The sequence below is a fragment of the Phycodurus eques genome, chromosome 17 (assembly GCF_024500275.1).
Source record: "Phycodurus eques isolate BA_2022a chromosome 17, UOR_Pequ_1.1, whole genome shotgun sequence".
In the NCBI taxonomy this organism is placed as follows: domain Eukaryota; kingdom Metazoa; phylum Chordata; class Actinopteri; order Syngnathiformes; family Syngnathidae; genus Phycodurus; species Phycodurus eques.
The window spans coordinates 15,857,162-15,878,372 of NC_084541.1; the positions used below are offsets into that span (position 1 = coordinate 15,857,162).

The following is a 21,211-nucleotide window of genomic DNA, read 5'->3' on the forward strand; positions in this document are numbered from 1 at the left end:
TAGCTTTCTCCATTCCCAATAACCTTCCTCCCTCCATTCCACGATCACCGACCTCTATCTGCTCTGTGGACACTAGTCTCATCCACACCTGGTTGCTGACCACCACCATACCGTGGTCACTGACGTCCATCAGTTCCTCTGTGGTTGATCGCCATACGTTCTTAGTCACCAGTCTATTCCCCGGCTTCATAGAATTTGAACCTTTACACTTTCGGTGTCTTGCCGTTTCCCAAGTAAAGTGTGAAGGTTGTGTGTTGTTGACTGTATAGTACAGCACAGATTTGGGGTTATTTATTGCTCTTGACGATATGGAGTTTGGTGGCTTGGGTGATTACTTTATTTAGACTGCCAGCCTGGTTCCAGAGTAAAGCGTTGTTTCCTTTGATCCTGGCTCACCTCTGCTTATTCCTGGCCATCGACGACCTCCTCCCCGTTCCTGACCTTCATCTATTCTCGGCCACTTTCCCAACAAGACAGATCTCTTCCTGCCATCTCTTCTTTCTATTCCTGGCTGGCCTGACCTCCACATCCATATTCCCCGGTCACTTTCCCCCATCCATTCCTGGTCACTTAAACCAGAGCTAATCTCCATATTTTTTACCGCTGTCACTCCTCCGGCTTCATGCCTCTCAGCCCTACTTGGCGTAAAATGTGCCAAAGAGATGCATGTTCATAATTTGCGCTTGTAAATAAACATGAGTGTCGGGGAGACGTGTGTTTGGAATCATATCTGTCGCCCCTCGCCATGATTTGTTCTTATTCCATTAGAGTGATCGACTTTTCATTAAAGTGTTAAAGCCGGGCACATGTATGTGAAGGACGCATGTTTCGACATTAATCATCTCCCCGCTGACTTATTTCCAATTTGATAGCCGAGACAAATTGTTTCATTCCCTTGCACTCATGGCAATGAGGTTATTGTGCATCTTGCCGAGCCTAGATCCTAGCCAAAAGGGAGCCTTTTATTCTCACAGCCTTTTTATTTAGGTGAGGGACAATCGGCCACATAGCGTCCTGGTACCCGGCCAACTCAGGGCCGTTGCCGATTTGCTTCCTCCGACCTCCACCAAGGCACGCCAGGGTACCAGTGAAAACGGGGAGGATGAGCCAGAGACTGCGCATAACCTTTAAGTCAATTAATCAGAGGGAAAGACGAATAGGAATGTCACAGCGGACAGACGCCGTTCCAATCTGCTTTGTATTCGACGGGAGGTTCTTTGTGCGCAACGGCAGGCGCTCCCACGAGAAGGTCATTTGTCGAATTGAATCTGAGCGGTTACATAACAAAACTAACGCTGAAAGGAATGTTGGGACAAAACGCCACTGCCCTTTAGGGTTACAAAGTTCCGGGACTATTTAAAGTTGGAAACCTTCAATGGTAATTCATGTGAATAGAGCAGGAATGTACAAAATTGAAGCTTGGGTGTAAATAGGGAACTTAAATATTGTTGGGGAAAATATATTGTAGCATAATCCTGACTACAACAGTCAGATTTCATGCGAATGGTACTTTGATTTACAAGTGTCCCAATTTATTATGAGTTTTATAAGTTGGAGCCGTCGCTGGGTTCATTTTATTGCTCTGCGTTGCGAGCCAAAATCTGAGTTATGAGTGAGCTTCAAATACGCTGCTGTTGGAGTGTAAAGGGAAAATGGAGCAATTAGGCTACTCACAGGGGTGTCAAACTAATTTTTGCCGTTTCCCTCGGAGGGCCGTCATGACATATACAGTAAATGTACAATTGCCTCATGTTATTATTCAGTTTATTTTGAAATGGGGATTGGTAACAAAAAATTTTGCAATCAATGTTTTTAAAAGTGAAGACAATTTGCCATGTTTTTAATTTAGCAAGAAACATGAAGTCAACGGACTTGATTACTTTCGCGGGGCACATTAATTGATGTGGCGGGCCGGATATGGCCCCCAGGTGTTGTGTTTGGCACCTGTGGGCTGCTGCAATGTTGGCAAAGAAGATCTACAGTATTTATTTTGCATGGATATCCATCCATCCATCCATCCATTCGCTACACCGCAGGGTGCTGCAGCCTATCCCAGCTGAATTTGGGCGAAAGGCCGACTGCACCCTGAACTGGTCGCCAGTCAGTCTCTGGGCACATATAGAGACAGACAACCAGTCACTCTCACATTTACACCGTCACTGAGTGGGAACTGACCCCACGCTGCCTTCAGCAACCTACGCTGACTTACATGCACGGATGTCTACTTATGCCGAATCAAAATGTTTATATTTATGCTTGAACATTATACCTTTACATTAAATTCCTCTTAATTCCCATAACCACTAATCCCCAATTCCCATAATTAATCATAATAATAATTTTTTTTAGTTTCCATTCTTATTAAAGGTACTATTTTGCATTCAAGTTTCTAATTTGGAATATTTCCCAAATTTTCCATGTTAGATTCCCATGGAAATTTACCAGAAACTTGACAGAATAGTGCAGGAAATTTTCAACCACATTGTAACACCTACTGCTCTTGCATTGCGTCCATCGTGGTACCAAATGGCCCGCGGCCTGGTGGACGAGGACTACAGATGTAGAGGAACTGCACCCACACAGATTAAAACAACCGTTTACCCCCCAATATTTATTTATAAACGCTAAATACTACATACAGTATATTCCTTGTATAAGGCAGATTACAGAAAACATTCCTCATGATGTCATACATGTACAGTGAACAGATAAAATCCATGATTCTATGTATAGGCCCACTATTATGATACTATATAAAGAGTTTACAAAGAAACAAAAACCGCCGCTCGAGGGAAGGATTGTCATGGATCACAATCTCTACATGAATATTCCAAATATTAGCACTTAAACGTTAGCTACTATCTGATACACAGTAGAAGAAAAACAAAAACAGATCTTATGTGGATTACTACAGCCAAAAAGTCTTGCATAACTAGAGCTAAGATGTCTAAAACAGACATTGGAGCACTTCAAGTCACTTAATTGAAGGAAGGAAAGAAGGAAGAAATACGATGCCCAAACAAAGAAGCCAAATGTCTATATTTGCAGCTTTTGCACTGCCTAACAGCACCACAACATCCATTAAGAGTCTAACTACATACTGCTAGTGTGTCAGAGGACATGCCAAGGAAGATCAGCTAAGCCATTATGACGTGTGTGCGTGTACGTGTGTGTGTGTTGTGTCACCACGTGTGAATAATTCAACACAATCGTGTGTCACATCCCGGAGAGCAGTTAAAATTTAAACGTCTCCAGAGTTTAAAGAAGCTTCTTAGGCGAGAGGGAGGAGGAGGTCCGAAGAGAGGCAGAGCAGGCGAAAGTTCAGAGTGAGACACTCTAGAGCGGGCGTGTCCGGAAAAAACCCCAGAAAAGCTTTCCACTGTGGGGCTGCATACAGAAATCCAGAGCTTCTTCACCCTATTCGCTTGCGCTAAAATCAATCCCGTGTTTTTGTTAAGATAAGCGGTTAAATCGGCCCATGTTTTAGCTCGTGTTCGAGGTGACGAAGCAAATAATTTAGCATTTTTTTTCCCCTTTTCCCCTTCATCCTGCTTTGGAATGTTTCATTTTTCATGTTTACGCCTCATTTATGCTCCGTGTATGTACACAAATAGAGAAATATCACTGCATTTATACAGTACAGTGAACCCCCACAATAGCGAAAGTCCAAGAGTAATTAACACCCTCACAAAAAAAGTTTATAATTGCCAAGGGTTGTCAAAAGGAGGCAGCAAAGCATCACTTAGGTGTAAATGAAGCTCCTCAACTTACTTTAACATAGTTCCTTGACACCAAGATGCCACAAGATGGTGGCAAAGGACTACTTTTGTCTAAAATAAGCTCCTCAACTCACTTCAACATAGTTCATTGACACCAAGATGTCGGCAAAGCACTACTTTTGTCTAAATGAAGCTCCTCAACACACTTCAACATAGTTCCTTGGCACCTAGATGCGGCAAGATGCGTGGTCAAGTGGTATAAGAAGGCCCACCTCTTAACTCACTTCAACATAGGTGATTGGCATCAACATGGTGGCATAGCACTGCTTTTGTCTAAATGAAGCTCCCCAACTCACTTCAACATCGTTCATTGGCACAACATGACTGCAAAGCACGACTTTTGTCAAAATGAAACTCCTCAACTCACTTCACCATATTTCAGTAACACCAGTATGGCAGCAAAGCACTACATTTGTCTAAATGAAGCTCCTCAACCCACTTCAACATAGTTCCTTGGCACCTAGATGCGGCAAGATGCGCGGTCATGTGGTATAAGTAGCCCCACCTCTGTACCATTTTTCATAGGATTGTTTTGTATTTATGTGCATGTGTTTTTCGCGCACATTCACTGTAATTACAAAAATTCGAAGTTAGGAATGGCACCCGTTGAACTAGTGTATAAGTGAGCTAAATGTCCTGTAGGAATGGAATGTCGTAGTAAACAGAGGACCCGCTGTTCTAGCTTTCAGGTTTGTCCACTACGTTTGACCACATTTGCAATTGAAATTGCATTTGACGTAAACCTAAGACCTCGTTTCAATAGTGTCCTTTTTGAGAAGGTAAATTTGGAGGCAATGTAAAAAGTTCAATGTCTCAAAAAATGTGTTAATGGTGGTCCATATTCACTTTGCATCTCGACACTGCTCCCCACATGGTTTAGGGTTGTACTGCAATAGAAATACGGACAAAATGGAAGGCTTCGCATCGAGCATGATCGAGCCTTTAAAATGGAAGAAGTCAAGTGGAAGTGTGCCATCAAGCTGCTATTATTGTTTTGGGGTCGGGGGGGCTGACAGTTTTACCAGTTTGTCAGTGAGGAGGATATCTACTTATGCGTGAATTTGAACGAAATAGCATTTTTATAGAATACTTAGGGGAATTTCTCCACCGTATCATAAATAAGTGACTCTGGTAATGGGTTGAAATGCTAAAAAGTGCTCAGTTGCCATGTTTCTGAAAAACTCACCTATTTGGGTACTTTTTGCTCTTTCTGTAATGCGCAATGATACAGCAAAAGCCGTGTGTAAATAGGGAAGTAGTACAGTAATTGATGTCAAGGAAGTATGTTGCTAGCGAAACACAAGGGTTTACTGCACAGCTTCACACATAAAACAATTGAGAACTCCGCAATATTTTACTCAATAACTATATAGTGGCTACTTCGCTGAGGGTTACGAAAAATGGACCCTGGAGATGGATTTCGGACACCCCTGCTCTAGTGCAGTGATTCCCAACTACTGTGCAGAAAATTATTTATTACTACCAGTGATTTATTCTTCTATCTATGCCAGCAACACGTACTGACAAGGCAGCGCAATTAAATGCTTTTTCACGAGATTGCAGTTAGCCAATGTATCAATTTTTTTGGGGTTGTGATTTATTTATTTTTTCCTTCCTTGACTTATGCGTTTTTCAAAATATGAGCCAGTGCTCGGATGTTTTTTTGCCTTGAGGTATGAGCAGAAACTTGAGAGACAAGTGCGCTTCAGACCTCCACTGCTAGATGGCGGCAGCAAACTTCACAACATCGGACCACCATTGGTCCGGCGTAAGATTGAGTTCAACATTAGGTTCAGTCGTGTTTTTTGCTCGCATTTCCTGTGTTTGCAGGTTATGTGGAGACCAGATATTACAGTGGATTTTATATAAATAAATACCGTTCAGTACAATTGTTCTTATGGGGAAAAAAAAAACGTTAAACAACACGTTTGTGTTTTTTGGTGGATTAATTACATTTTCATTCAATTCAATAGGGAAAGATGATTTGAGATATGAATGTGGTCGCGGAACAAATTAAACTCTTATCTCAAGGCACCACTGTTTGTGCCTTGGCTCAATAAACGTTGGGAATCACTGCTCTCGTGTGTTTGTGTGCGTGTGTGTACTATCCTACAGGCCTGCTATGCTCAGTATTCTGCATGAGAGTCATCGACAAGCAGCAGTGGAGGATGGATGAGAGTTCTTTGTGCCTTATTGCTTTTTCCTGTTTATTCCACAGTCTCGTTCCCTGAGTTTAGCAGTCCGCGGGGGTTCCTCCGTGCTCCACTGTATCGCCGGCGCGCTCCTCTTCCATCACCACCACTTCCACCCGGTGTGCGGCGCAGCGCACCGGGCGCGCAATGACGCACGGCCGCGCTGACCCCCCTGCAACCGCCGCCGCCGCCCTGCGACTGTCGCGCTCGTACTCCTCCTGCGCTCTCTGGATCTTCCGCTTCTTCAGCCTCCTCTTGTGGAAGTGGAACGTGGCCACGGAGACGAGCACGACACCCTGCCAGCACGGCCACGAGCACCAGGAGGGCCAGCGTGGACGACAGCGGGGGGAACGCGCCGCTCAGCTGCTCCGCACATGTGCCGTTGACGCCCAGGCCTGGCAGGCACCGGGGAGCCGGGGACAACGCGGAGCTCGGGGGTGTCATCCGGCCTTCGTGCTGCGTGTGCTGGGGAAGGAGGGAAGGGGTGGTGGGGGCTCAACGCGGGAAAGCCGGGCCGCGCATGCGCTCACCTATAGGGAGGCGAGCAGAAAACACACCAGGCATTTGCAACCCTTTCACAGGCAAATCGCACTCAAGATGGCCTATTGTAATTTATCATCAAAGTTGCACCTTTCCGATAATGATCATTTCATCAACAAAAGGCTTACCTGGCATAAGAGTCAGTGCGGGGACCAGTGTGTGAATGCAGTGACGCATTTCAGAGGATGATGATAATAATGGTGGTGGTGGTGGTGATGACGATGGAGCTCACACCATCCAGCCTGGAGGTGTTCCTCTCTCTCGTCTTAACTGCCGCAATTCGCTCAATGTGCACCCATCGCCCCGGCGTCAGGAGTCCCTCACTCAGCTTGTATGAGAGCGTTGTCCAACAATGAGCAGAGCTGGAGCTAAATGATGAGGGGGGGGAAAAACTCCTCCCTCCTCTTCTTCCTCCTCCTCCTCCTCCTCCTCTACTGCTCCACTCAGCATGTGAATGAGGAGCTGCAGCTGCATTAAAGCTCCACTGGCAGCTGCTGCTATATTTTAAAAAAAAATTTATTATGATTTCTGCCTCCAAGCGTCCAAAACTGATGCTTCATAAAATATAAGAAGTTCACCCTGGAGCCAAATGATAAGTGTGCATAAGGTTAATTAGCTTCTCACTGTGAACCCACGATCAGTGTGGAAGCCATTGGGCATTCCCCAAGGGTGCGGTCAGCTTTGAGTGTCATGCGATTGTATTCTCGAAGGAAATAATGTAAGAAGAATGAATGCGTAATTTGTCACCCACATTCACAAAACCTTTATTGACACAAGGCGAGTGTGGTGTCAGACCCAAGTTCAACAGACCGAACAAACGGAATAGTTGGAAAATGACTTTAGTAATGACTTTAAGATCAACTGTGACAGATCACTTGAGCCAGTGTCAACTTCAGAGATGAGAGGGTGAGGCTTTGAAGATTGTTGAAAGTGATGCAATACTTCATAATCTACAGATAGCAGATCAGGAATGCTCAAATTTCATTGTTGTCTTAATCCACGACTCACAAAGAGCAGAACAAGGAAAACGGGAAACCTTTGACTGTGCACTCAGAATCCCCAACTGCCAGAAAACAGATGAGCAGGACTCGAGGTCGTAAACAGAAGGCTGGACAGATCTGAAAACAAGTACCATTGTATCAGACGAGTTTCTCATCAAGTTTATTTTTATCAGATGGCCGAGAACAACTGCAGAGTGCTCAGATAAAAATGAGTCTGATATTTATAATCCTTCCAGTGTTTCACCTGAAAGACTGAGCAATGCGTATCAAGGAAACTAACATATTATCAATGCTAATTTATGGCTTCATATTCACACATTAAATAAAGGGGTGGTAAAGCTGCAGGCACTATTTCCTTTTTTATGACGTCCATGCTAAATTCATCAAAACATGTTCATTAATCTGTTTCTGTAGTGCTTGTGCTCATTAGGGAGCCTATCCCAGCTGACTTTGGGCAAGAGGTGGGGTACATCCTGGACTGGTCGTCAGCACACACATTTACAACTATGGACAATTTAGTCCTCAAACATCCTTGTTTTTGTCCTTCTTTCAGCCATCCTTTCTTCCTCCCATCTTTATTTATCCTTACTTCCAGCCTTACGTCCTTCTCTCCTTATTCCCTCACTTAATCCTCATTTCATCATTCTTTCCCTCATTCCGTCAATCTTTTCCTTCCCCCTTCTGTCCTTCCTTCTTCCATACCATTCTTAATACCTTTCTTCCATCCTCCCTTTCTTTTTTCACAATCATTCTTAATTCCTCCCTTATTTGCATTCCTTCTTTCATTTCATTCCATCCTTGTTTCCAGCCGTTATGAACGCTTGTCTTTTTAAAAAAAAAAAAAAATTTTTAATAACAATTCCTCTGATTTGTTTTCGGAATTGCATGGCGGGCCGGATCAAATGCTCCGTTGGGACTCATATGGCCCTCGTGCCGGAGGTTGCACTCTGCATGGTTTAGCTTAAGGTACACGTTCTTCTCCATTTATTTATGTCGCTGCGTTTATGAATGAGCAGTGCAGGACGTGAAGGCCACCCCGTTTGTTGGTATTCCGCGGCGCAAAAAAAACTAAAAAAAAAGAAACATTCTCACACTCATTTCCCAGTCGTTCCCGCGGACGTTACCAGCAGGCCTCCATGAAAAATGGATGGGCCTCCGGAGTGTGTGAAGGTCCCGGGATGATGAACTCGCTGTAGATAAGTGCGTGCTAAAACATTCATGCAACCAGTCAGGCCCAGTTTAGAGCCGGGCATATATTGGGGGTTTGTTTTAATATTTATGGAGCGCCAAAGCGGCACAATTTGTCATTAGCAAAAATCTGCATATTAAAGTAAATTCCAGCTTGGAATCTGGAGATCATCTTAATTAAAGGGGCCATATCATGGAAAATTGACTTTGAAGTGGTTGTATAAAAATAGTTGGGTCTGTGGAGTGTCTGCCCACTCATCAAGTGTGAAATTAAACAACTAAGTGAATCCTTTGTTATCTGCCTATTTCTAAAATTGTCTGTGATCCACTAGGCCGGGGAAGATCCAGAGCCGCTTTCAAGCGACGATCACCGGACTACACTGTCTGACACACTATCATATGGAGCACTATTGGGACGAAACATCCACATCCTACATGAGTGTGACGCCTCTGATGTCGCGTCAAATCCAAAAGGTAAGCAAAGCTGCATTGAGTTTTGTTGGGTGCGCAGGTTAGCATTAGCTTCTGATGAGCGGCATTTACTTGACTGATTAGTGAAGTTGTTTTCTCAGTGGCGGTGTGGTCTTGTTCGTGTTTGGTGATGTGTCCATGTGCCACATACACAGTGTAGCGTATGAGCTGCTGCCTCCATGAGTTAGAAATGATTTTATCGTCTTTACCGTCACTTGCTTTTTCCACACTCGAGACAAAGTCTCTGTAGCTGCTAACCTAAGGTGCCGCCCCTGGTTGTCATGGTGACAGACACCAGACTCGCCATTGGCTCGGGAGTGTATGGGGCGGGGGATGAGGGCTGGTTCACAAGCACTTTAGGACCTAAAAGTGTTTTTTGTTTTTTTTAGCAACTTGAAAAACTGGAGATTTTGCGACAGGCCGTTGAAATGATTGAAAATTGTGCCCAAACATTTGTGGCACTCATGGATCTATAAAAAAATGTTTTTTTTAAGGAACTTAAAAAAAAATTATGTTTTTGAGCCGCTGACCTATCAGAATTGGGAGAGATCCTTGGTAGTATTTTGACAAAGGCCTCAGTTTTAAGTTTTAAAAAAAAAAGAAAAAAAAAAAAGTACAATACTTCTCGTTTAAGAAAGTTAGCAGGTTTGAAATCATTTAGTGTGTCTCAAAGTACAAACTCTGGAGTATGGATCGAAGCAAAATCTGTCTCCTAACATTTGAAGGTGCCGTCGTCTTTGGTCCGTCCCCACGGACTCTCCCCCGTCGCCTTTTAGTCAGCCTTGATGCGATTAATCACAGCAACAGTGGACACTTGGGAGTCAACGGATTTATAGCGCGGCACCGCAGGCATACAGGGAAACCTGGTCAGGCTCCACGCTGTAACGGAGTAATGTCCGTCATAGCATGTGATGGAAAGGACATAAACCAGGTCGTTAAGCTTGTTAGGGGGTTCGAGATGCACAGAGGCAGAGATTTACAGCGCCAGTGTTCGAGGTCAGCAAAACATTCCCAATGGAAATCACCTCGTTTGGTGTTTGCGTGCAAATGAACGAATCACGGCCTTCGCTTTGACTTGAGTTACAGCCGGAGCGCCCTTGAGGGAAATAATAATGAGGCAGTTCTCTATGAAATAGTATGGGGAGGTCTCCAAAGTTGGTTAATACACCACTGTATTATAGCAATCCCCAAATACCAAGCCGTCCAATTTTGTTTTTAATTTTTTTTTTTAGCTTCATACTAACACACAATGCAAAACCCCATATCGCTAAAGAAACTAGTACCAATGTTGCGATCTTTATCCGCTGTGAAAAATTACTTTGCATGCCTGTATTATGTAAGTATTGTCAATGACCATTGAATCATGAAATCAGGATTCACAGTGTTTCATTCTTTACATTCTACTAAATTATCATTGTATGCTTTTCATAAAGTACAATCCTGTAGAATGCTTCTTTTTTTTAATTAAAAGATGCGTTACAAAAAATTTTGTTGGTGTTTTTTTTGTTGGTGGTTTTTGTGGGGCTTGAACGGATTAATGGCATTTGCATTCATTTAAATGAGGGAAAATGATTACCCTGCAAAATCCCACCCTGTCATTGCTCGCTTCTTACCATGCATACCACCACCTGCACTCTCCATTCAAGCAGTTTTGTTCACTTCTTCGTTCCCAGAATCCACACTGTTTTTGGTTGAATTTCTTTTCAGTTTTTTGACCCAAACGACTCAAACATTCTGCAACAAATAATAAAACTCACCTAATTTATTCCAATATCATTTGGCATCAGAATATCATATCTACTCTGGGTAAATTTCCATAAAATGTACAAACAATAAAACGTTCGGTTATGGCGATGCCGGGTGAAATTATTAGTATGCAGCCAGATTCTTACTGTTTGGTGGCCGATCAAGCATCATGTGGCGCGTTATTTTTTCCCCCTTGTTCCAAGTAACTGCAAATTGTATGTTTGTGGTCATGAGGTGTCTTATGCTTATTATGGCGTGTTAGTCAAAAAGTTAGTGGTAGTTAGTAGTAGTCAAAATGTTATGGTGTGTTAGTCTTGTGTACTGCATTTGTTTGCACTAAGCAGCCTCTCCTGTCCCGGTGTTTATCGCAGCAATATGAAAAATATTAAATAAGAATATAACGCTGGGAGACAAGGATTAAGCTCCGAGACAAAATTACCTCATGCGTCATAAATATTCAAATAAAGAAGGTCTTTTCCTGGGAACGTGGCCAACTTCCGCGTTGATAAATAACATTCCCTCCATTAACGTTCCTGCCTCATTGCATTATAGGAACGTCCTCTCAGATGCTCAAATGGGCTCAAAGTGGTTTGGCGCCAAGAAAATGCTGAATGCTTATCTTCTAGCCATGCATTCTATGGATTGACGTTGCACCTGTACCAAAATGGCATCCCTTAACACATCAGGAAGTGTCCGACTCGGGATCTACTGAGTAAGTGATACACAGTAGTTGGATATTGTAGCATTGAGACAGACATACGTTCCAGCCCCACAAAAAACAAAAATGTTTGTAATGTGTTTTTTGTTTTTTTTTTAAATAAGAAAAAATAAGCCCTCCACAGTATTGTACTTTATTAAAACATACATAAAATGTAACAAAAACCATTTGTGCAGCATGATTTCATGCTTCAATGCCTATTGACGTCCTCCTTCTGGTGTGTGGATCTTGGCCACCTGGGGGCAGTATAATACTTAGATAATAAATACTTGAAAAAGATGGCCTCTTCTAAACTTAGTAGGCTGCAATAATATTAGTAATTTTTGCAGAGGATAAAGAATATACACCTGTGATTGTCGTTATACTGTCTGGCCATGTGTATTGCGGCACTGTTTGTGTTCAAATATCCGTTGCTATGTTATCTTAAGATTCCCACTTTATTTCCCCGAAAATAGCCATCTTTTTAATGCTTACGGCATTTAGTGGTAAACATGGTAGTTAAGTGGTGTTAGGATTATGAGGGAATCCTTGAAAAATAAATTCCCATCTAAGAGGTCCCTGGCCTGAAAAGGTTTAGAGCCCCTGCTTTAGAGTGTAGAGCTATAATGCTATTGTGTTTTTATAACAGCTTTGGCTTGATAACACCAAGTGATGGACACGCATGTGGTAAACGGATTTGCACTCAGCTCTCACTAATCTGCATGCAAATGTGGTACATATGGCAGCATCACTGGAGCAAACTACGCTGTGTGTGGCTATCCATCCATCCATCCATCCATCCATCCCTTTTCTGTAGTGCTTATCCTCATTAGCCTCGCTGGTGAGCTGCAGCTTATCCCAACTGACAGGGTAAGAGATGGGCTACACCCTGAATGGGTTGCCAGCCAATCGCAGGGCACATATAGACAAGGAACCATTTACATTGACTTCCAATGGACAATTTAAAGTCTCCAATGAACCTTACATGCATGCTTTTGTAATGTGGGAGGAAGCCAGAGTACCTGGAGAATACAAACGCACGCACGAGGAGAGCATGGAAACTCCGCACAAGAAGGCAACAGAAGTTGTCTCGGGGCACATTCCACATGGATTATTGGTCATCCCACTCTTGATTTAATTAAGGCATGCCCAAAGGTTGCTTAACTGATTAGTTTGCTCAGGTTTCATAGCTAGGTCGAGTTGTGTGTCATCAGCAAAGCAGTGGAGGTTGGTAGTGTTTTTGATAATGCCACCTACCCAAGGGAAGCATGGAAAGACTAAATAGTACTGGTCTAAGTACGGACCGTAGCTAACTTTTATACGCATTGAGTCTTTGTTATTGATATTTACAAACTGTAAGCGATATGACAAGTATGATTTAAACCAACACAATCCCGCACACACACAATCTCTGTATGTAAATGTCAGTGAGCTGGCCAAGTGACTCTCATTTGAATGAGAGGTCACCTTGATGACACATTTGATTGATGGTTTCAGTATCTTCCACTTTCTGCTTGTAAAACCCTCATTAGAAGTGAAAGTTAACTTTCTTCCTTTACACAGTACTGAGTCGTACACACTCTTCTTCTCCTCCTTTCTCCTTCTTGACTGCAGCATTAGTGGCTTCGAGGATTGCAAATCTTTTGTGGCTTCGAGGATTGCAAATCTGCAGGCGGTTCCTATATCGACATGCACGCACATTGTTGTCCTATCAGTGCATGTGTATCTTTGTGTGTGTGTGTGTGTGTGTGTGTGTGTCTATGTGCTCCTGATGTCAAACCATACAAAGGAGGCGCTGTGAAGCTCTAGGCCATAATCTTGATATTCCTTCCACGCTCACACACACACGCACACACACAAACACACATACACGTGGCTTCTTTCCCAGCAAGTCTCTGTCAGCACAATTTCAAATTAATTGCAGAAAAGCCTGTTTAGCACACCGGTATTTATGCACACACGCAAACACACACAGCATTATACTTTCATTACCACACAAATGGCTTTTTGGAAGCAATGAATGGGGCATGCAGAGAGGGGAAAATTCTGCACAAATGTATTGTATTTCTTAATAACTCTGTCGTCAAGGATTAGTGTGCCTGTTTGTGTGTGTGTGTGTGTGTGTATTACAATGATTTCTTATTTATTTATTGTTATTTTTGTGAGAATGGAACCAATTAATGGCCTTTCCATTAATTCCAATGGGGAAAGTTGATTTAAGATACGTGTTTTCAGTTATGAATTTTAGTCACGGAAAATGTTTTACTCTTAAGTCAAGGCACAGTTGTTTTTAAAAACAATCACCCTTAATGATTGATAACAAATGTAGTACACACATATGGCGACGGAATCTTTTGGAGTAACTGTGATAGAAACATTGATCCCACAAATGATCATGTACGGTATTAATAAACATTCGTTTGATGGATGCGGCATTCCTTTTTTACACATTTAGTTTAGGCTCTTGTTAACAGTAGGTTTACTGTGGCCGGCTCTGCAAAGTAGCAGCACATCATAATATTGCTTTTCTTCACAATGTCAAGTGCATCAGATAGCGTGTGAGGAGCGGACGGCGTCTAAAAATTATATGCGAAAGAAAGCTGCAACGCACATAAATATGCTTTGGCAGAGCCGCAGTGCAAACACAGCCTGGCGAGTCGACTCACTTCCAGTATAATAAACACAGCTGCGCTTTGACCGGGACTCATTTCACATCTTCAGTTTACATAGAAAATGAAATGATCACTTTCGTTTTCTAAGTTTGACACAGGTGTTTCTAGCCCATTTTGAGGGGTACTGATGAACCCCTAAAATGAATCCTAGCACCCCCCAAAAAATGGGGGAAAAAAGCCAGAATCTATGCAGACTGTCGTTTGTTTCTATTGTTAAACCTCCAATTTTACGTAATCCTGGTTTCTACTATTGATCTTGTTCTCCATGATTGGAGGGCAGAGCATCAACCCTCAGGCACAGTGATGCGATCATCATCATCATCAGACACACGCATACACACAAGTTCACATGACACATAAGTTGATGTGAACAAAAGGCCACACGTGATCGCACCCACACGGGCTGAACAATGCTGTTCCTAAGCAACTGATCCTGGCTGTGTGGGTTTTGTGTGTGGAGGAACTGTGGAACGCTGCGGGGATCCCACTCAACGCAGCTGTGGAAGCAAAAAAATCTCCAAAAAGCCCCGCTGTGAACTGTGATCAAGGCTGGTTAGGAGATTTGGGAGGAACGCACAGCAAGACATTATTGCTTTTAAACAGGACGCTTGGGAGAGCTTCATCTTGATTCGGGTAAAGTATTGTAACAAGGCAAGTCGAGATCTGGCTACTGGGTTTACTTGTAGTTTCTTAAGCCACTGAACACTGTGTTGGGATTTGTGCTCTCGCATGCCCTTTTTCGTGGCAAATCCTCAAAATGAGCATAAAACGCTGACACTGTGCTCCGTCCGCATTAAATGGCATAGGCAGAAAAGCTTTAGAATTTAACATTGACCATCTGTCTAGGATAAATGCTTCCGATTGAGGTCCATTTGGGAGAAGATCACTGCTTCAAACCAAAATAGATGACTTCCTGTTGAATTTTGGGCATGGGTCCTTGAGACTTTTCCATGCGCCCTCCTATGATAGACGTCCACCCAATTTCTTGTTGAAAGTGGTGTGGCAGGGCTCTTTTTTTCTAACTTTCCAGGCCACTTTTTCATTGAGTTTTTTTTGTCCAAAATGGCTGCTTCAAACCAACATGGCTGAAACCATGGCTTGTTCAATTTTGGGTATGGGTCCTTGAGACTTTTTTGTGACATGCCCACCAAATTTCATGTCGATCAGCGAAACCTGTGTCGGGGGACTAATTATTTCTTATTTTCAAGGCTCCTTTTTCATGGAATCCCCCCCCCAAAAAAAAAAAAGTCTGCCTCAAACCATCCATCCATTTTCTGTACTGCTTATCCTCACTAGGGTCGCAGGTGTGCTGGAGCCTATCCCAGCTCGAGACCAATTCCTATTCAATTTCATACATGTTCCTCAAGACTTTTTTTGTGCAACCTATTATTACAGACAGGTTAACCAAATTTCAAGTTAGTCGGTGAAACTGGTCTTAGGAGGATTCCTTTGTTCCCACTTTCCAGGCCCCTTTTTCACAGTTCTGCCCCTAAAATGGCTGCTGCAAACCAAAATGATTAACTTCCTGTTCGATTTTGGGTATAGCTCCTTGAGTCTCTTTCGTGCATCCACGTAGAATTAATCATGTGCGCCCAATTTCATGTTGATCACTGAAACTGATGTCGAGGGCTAATTTCTTTTAAACTTTCCAGGCCTCGTTTTCATGGAGTCCACATATCTTTTCCCCGATAAGTGTTTGTTATTGATGTTTTTCTAACTACCCGTGACATCACATGATGAAGTACCGAAGACTGCCTGCTTTTAGAGGTTATTTTCAGCCAAGCAGCAGATGCAATTTAACTCTTGACTGATCTTCAATGCTGTCATGTTAACACTTTAAAGTCTGCTGGAGTGGCTGGTCTCAAGGTACACCAGTGCCACCTACAGGAAAAGTCAAAGGTACACACTGTGGTGCCTGCTCCTTTTAGTTAGGCACCCTCATTTTCATCTGTCGATCTGTTTTCCATAGCGGTTGACCTCATTAGGTCGGGAAAGTCGGGAAAAACATGCAAACTCCACACAGGAGAGTTGAATTTCAAATCCAGAACTGTGAGAAATGATAACCACTAACCGTGCTGGTACCATTATTATTATTATTATTTTTTTTTTAATACATTTCCCCCTTTTTATTTAGATTGTTTATTTTCATAGAGGACATGCTTGTAAGGAAAAGACAAATACCGCAAAGTAAATGCGTAAGCATTATTCCACCTGTGGAGGGCGCTCACGTACCCCCACAGTTTGGGAACGTTTTGATGTCGCTGCTGCTTCCAAACCAAATTCATTCAAGCATACGTTTTAGTTCAAAGAATGTGTGCCAACATTTGATGATAGCTCATTACGCAAGCGAAAATATCACCTCATTATACCAGTATCATTCAATACCAAAACTTGAGTGGCAGGTTGTGCATTTGGCACCTGCACCTTAATGAGGACTAACCTGATTTAATCGAATCCTCAATAACTACCAATGATGATTTGAGATACAAGTGTTTTGGGTTATGAACTTGGTCACGCAGGCACTATTGTATTTATCTAATAACATGACAAAACAATTAAAATCAATAAACTACATCATACTCGCCAGAGATGCTGATAATGAAATGTAGTCTTTAAATTTTTGCAGATAGCTACAGATGTGTTTTGCTAGTTGAAGTTGGCAGTAACAGTTTTGCTCTGATCAACCAATCAATGGATGGAGAAATTCTGATATTATTGTGGGCCAGCTAGAATTTGAAATGTGATTAGTTAAAGAAACAGTCTCATTGCTAATATAGTTTATGTTATATGTACCAGCCCTACTGATTCTGAAGGCCTTGGGCAGGTTAGATTGACATGGCAACATATAGAGGCTGAAATCTGGTTGGACAAAAAAATAAAATAATCATTTAACATCCACATACACTTACTTGAAGGAGTGCAACCAAGTGAAAGCCTATGGAATGAAGAGATCAAACTGTTGGGAATAACGTGACACAATTGCACTGAATAAATATTTGAATTTAGGTTGTAAAATTAGCCCAGAGCTGCTTTTGATTGTGTTTAGGCCACCAGAGAAGCTGCAACACCTTATATGCACAATATCGATATTTGGATCAATCTTCCCAACCACGTCAATCTTAAAGTATTCATCTCTCCTTTTGAACTGCATGAAACTGGTTGGCAGGTGATTTTTGACAGTGAGCAGCTGTCTTATCTGAGTGGAAAACTACAGGTGAGGCACCCTTGACGGGACTAATGGAGACGTCTCTGGCTGGGTAGTGTGGGAACAAGGAGGGGGGGGGGTCTGTTCGGTTAGTGGTTGGGTTGGATGACGTTTCACGTTAAAGGCAACATGGGGGTCGGTGCTCTTAAAGCTGTCACCGTACCAGCATGACGACGTGACATCCCCCCAACAACAATAACGCTCATACTGTCACTTTCTTCCAATGTGACCTTTACTGGTGACATATTATGTATTTTCCCCCACAATTTAAAACAGTTCCCATGTTTCTTCATAACATATCAGTGACATGCTTTTGTCAAACTAGCCCTGAAATGCTGTAATCAGCACCATGGATAATTTAGACTCGGCAGCGAACCGAATATCTACCGTGGTTAACTTTTTTTCAATACTTGTATATGATAAGCGGAAGAAAATGGATGGATGGATGACAGTTAAAAATGGTACAATGTTGATTTAAAACATCGCCTGTACAGAATAGAAAGGATTATGAAAGTTTGAGAACAGATTTCTTTCCCCTGTTGTTTCTCATAGGAAAAATTGCTTCTGAATATAAACAAAGACCAAATAGCATCCCCCAAAGTGGATTGTGTCCAACCTCAGAGGTTCCGGCTCACAATTTACTACGAGAAGAGTCTCATCCTGACCCCAAAATATTTTAATTTTTAATTTTTAAAATTTGTTTTAATAAACATGTTCCATTCTATTGGTTTATAAAAGGAACTTAGGTACTAGCAGCGCCTTGAATTAAATGTAAAATAATTTATATTCTGAATATTCCAATAGTGGTGGTTTCAGTTTGTGAGGTTACTGCAAGTCTCAACAACTCGAATGCGTATGCGTATGCGTATGCGTGTGTGTGTGTGTGTGTGTGTGTGTGTGTGTGTGTGTGTGTGAGATACATGCAAATGTAGGCCTGCCAGCCATCAGCCTGGCAGTTAGCAGGTCAACCACACACATTACAATTCTCTACCTGCCCTCCAGGGATCCTCCAGTTTTACAGCAGGATTCTATTCATGATGTAGTACAAACTAGCCATCTTTATACACACTTACTGAAGTGATTACTAACATTTTCTTAAATTTATGACACCAATTCCTTACAACAAAGCAGTGAAATTATGGGGTTAATTGAAATTAAAATTTATGTGTGCGTGTGTGTGCACGCGGGTTGTTGCATAAACAACATAGTTATGTGATCTTGGCTTGACAGCTGGACTGACACAAATTCTTTAATGTAAAGACAAATAAACAAAAGTATAGTTGCTGTAATGTATTTCAAACGTGCTACCTTATAGCACTTTAAATCCATCTAACTTGCATTTACAGCCAATTAAAGGGCGTGGAACCAGTATTTGGTAACTTAATGTAAAGTCAATCATCAAGAAAGTTAATACTCACTGGAAACAAGTGCAAGCTATTACACCAGTATATCATGATTATAAAGTGTTTTTCTTTATCTTTTAATGTACCTAATACATAGTCTTTCCTGGGTTTAATAGCATAAGATTATTACACGCTAGGCTTGATTTTGAGGCTGCTACTCGTTGCTAACTTCCAACCCTGATTTGTGACAGATTTGTTGAATTCTCGAGAAGTATTTAGACTTCGAAACCCAACGCAGTGGAACTCGAGCAATGCTAATAGCGAGAATGCTAACAACGAGGATGCAAACAATCTTTGGGAACATGCCTCATTGGATATGTACTAAAAACCCTGCTGAGATAGGTTGAAGGCTGACATGCTAACAGTCTGTGTGCTAACATATAACAAGATAGCAACCTGAATAAAGTTTCCATCATGCCCTTTTGATGGGTTCCATCTCCAATCATATTTGATCAAATGCTAACATGTTCACAAATATCAAGACAGAAACCTGAGTACAGAAAGGACTGTGGCAGTTTGTGAAGGATTTTACATCATGAATCAAGTACTGTTTAACATGCTAATAGTTGGTATGCTAACATAACAAAATTATTGTTTGCAAATACCACCCTAAGTGCAGAAACCACTTGGCCTACGCCAGATCGATAAGGAATTGATCAAGCGCAAACATGCTAACTGTAGTTAGGCCTGTGCTAACATGTTACAATATTTGTTGCTCGTGTTTTTTCACGTTTGCATCCATCTTTAGTTTCTGGAGGACTGTACACTCCATGTACTATAAAACGCTTAAGTGAAATTAAGTGAGTCGTAACGCAGGACACCAGTGTGGACCTCAGGGGGTCCTCCAAGGCGCAGCGAGCACATGCGGGCTATAAACAGAGGGCACACTCTGCCGATTGTGTTGTAAACACTTGTCGTCTCTCGGCCGTATTGATCTGCTGATCGTATCAGCGCGTCTGCGTGTGCCGCCTATTTACGCACACATCCACATCAATGGAATGACGTGATGGCTAAACACATGGCGTGCAGACACGCACACCCACATAGAGCCCCGTGGCGGCGCACACCCACATAGAGGCCTGTGGCGGCACACACCAAAAGTGGGATGCGGATTCAAAGGGGGCACTATCAGGACCCTATCCAAAACCCCACAATCACTATCACGATCATGACAGGCCGCATCATTGTGTGAGTGCTGTCAAACACCAAGCATTCACATTCAAGTAATGTCTTGTCAAAGTGCATTGATGGTGTGAAGATAGTGTTCAAACTGGGGTTCTCGAACTTTTTGGGTCTAGGGGGAAAACATTTTTCCAAGGACCCCTCATAATCCTAACACCAATTAAACGTCACGTGTAAGCCTAAATCCCGGTGGGACCTTCGGGGAACTGAAGCCTATTCCAGTTGTGTCAATATCACTATAATGTGCCTTTGGTGTCTTCATCAGAATCATGAAAATGTAGCAGAATAATGCAACTCTGAGGTATTATTATAAATGGTCAAACAAGTCTTGCGTTTCCTTCATTTAATACCATTTTCTTCATCACATGTACATGATTTATAAATAGCCGACTAGTTCCACACTAGTCGGCTATTTATAGTGTCTTTAATTAAGTGGTAATAAAGCTTTTTTAAAGTCTGCTTTGAAACCAGTCGCGTAAAGTTGTAGTTTAACATTCAGTGGAAATCTGTAACATGGATTGTCATCATATCATCAAAAAAAAATTTAAGTCTGGCATTTTGTCCTCACCTCCAATCAAAAGACAATGTCAAACATTTCACATTCCACAACTAGAAAATGACCCCAAAAAATACCATTACAGAAATAATTGTGAGTCATTTACAGTGCAGTTGTTCACTCCCCACTCTGTGACAGAATGAATATGAGTTAATTACCGCGATATTGCAAGAAATTCCAGGTGGAAAATTATACTATCCTTAGCCAAATAGCATAATTGCTTAAGTTATTTTTCATTTACTGTTACCAAATCAATAAAAAGTACTAGTGTTTGCTAAAAATGTAGTTTTCTTGTTTTACAACATTGTTCAATTATGACTTGGCCAACTACGTTATTATTGTATATTTACCAGAAAAATCTGCAATATAGTGGGGGATTACTGTATTCATTGAACAATATGTGGGCAGCCATGAGATTATTGCGGTGGCACTTCATCGTACTGAGAGCTGTTCCTATTATTATTACTATGGACTTTGTAATCCTAAAAATGCATATATTGTAAACTAGTTGTAGTCTGTTTACATTTGGAAATGAATGATTGGAGAACACATTATTTATTTTATTTATTTTTATTCCAA

General features: G+C 42.0%; 1 protein-coding gene across 1 annotated transcript; it reads right to left on the minus strand.

The window, feature by feature from the left end:
* Positions 1–2,606: 2,606 nt before the first annotated feature.
* On the minus strand, positions 2,607–6,934 carry LOC133415910 (uncharacterized protein C11orf87 homolog). The gene is given in 3 exon segments (XM_061702453.1): positions 2,607–6,267; positions 6,269–6,501; positions 6,640–6,934. Coding segments are annotated over 2 exon segments (402 nt in total). The 5' UTR covers positions 6,416–6,501; positions 6,640–6,934; the 3' UTR covers positions 2,607–6,012.
* Between the last annotated feature and the right edge of the window lie 14,277 nt (positions 6,935–21,211).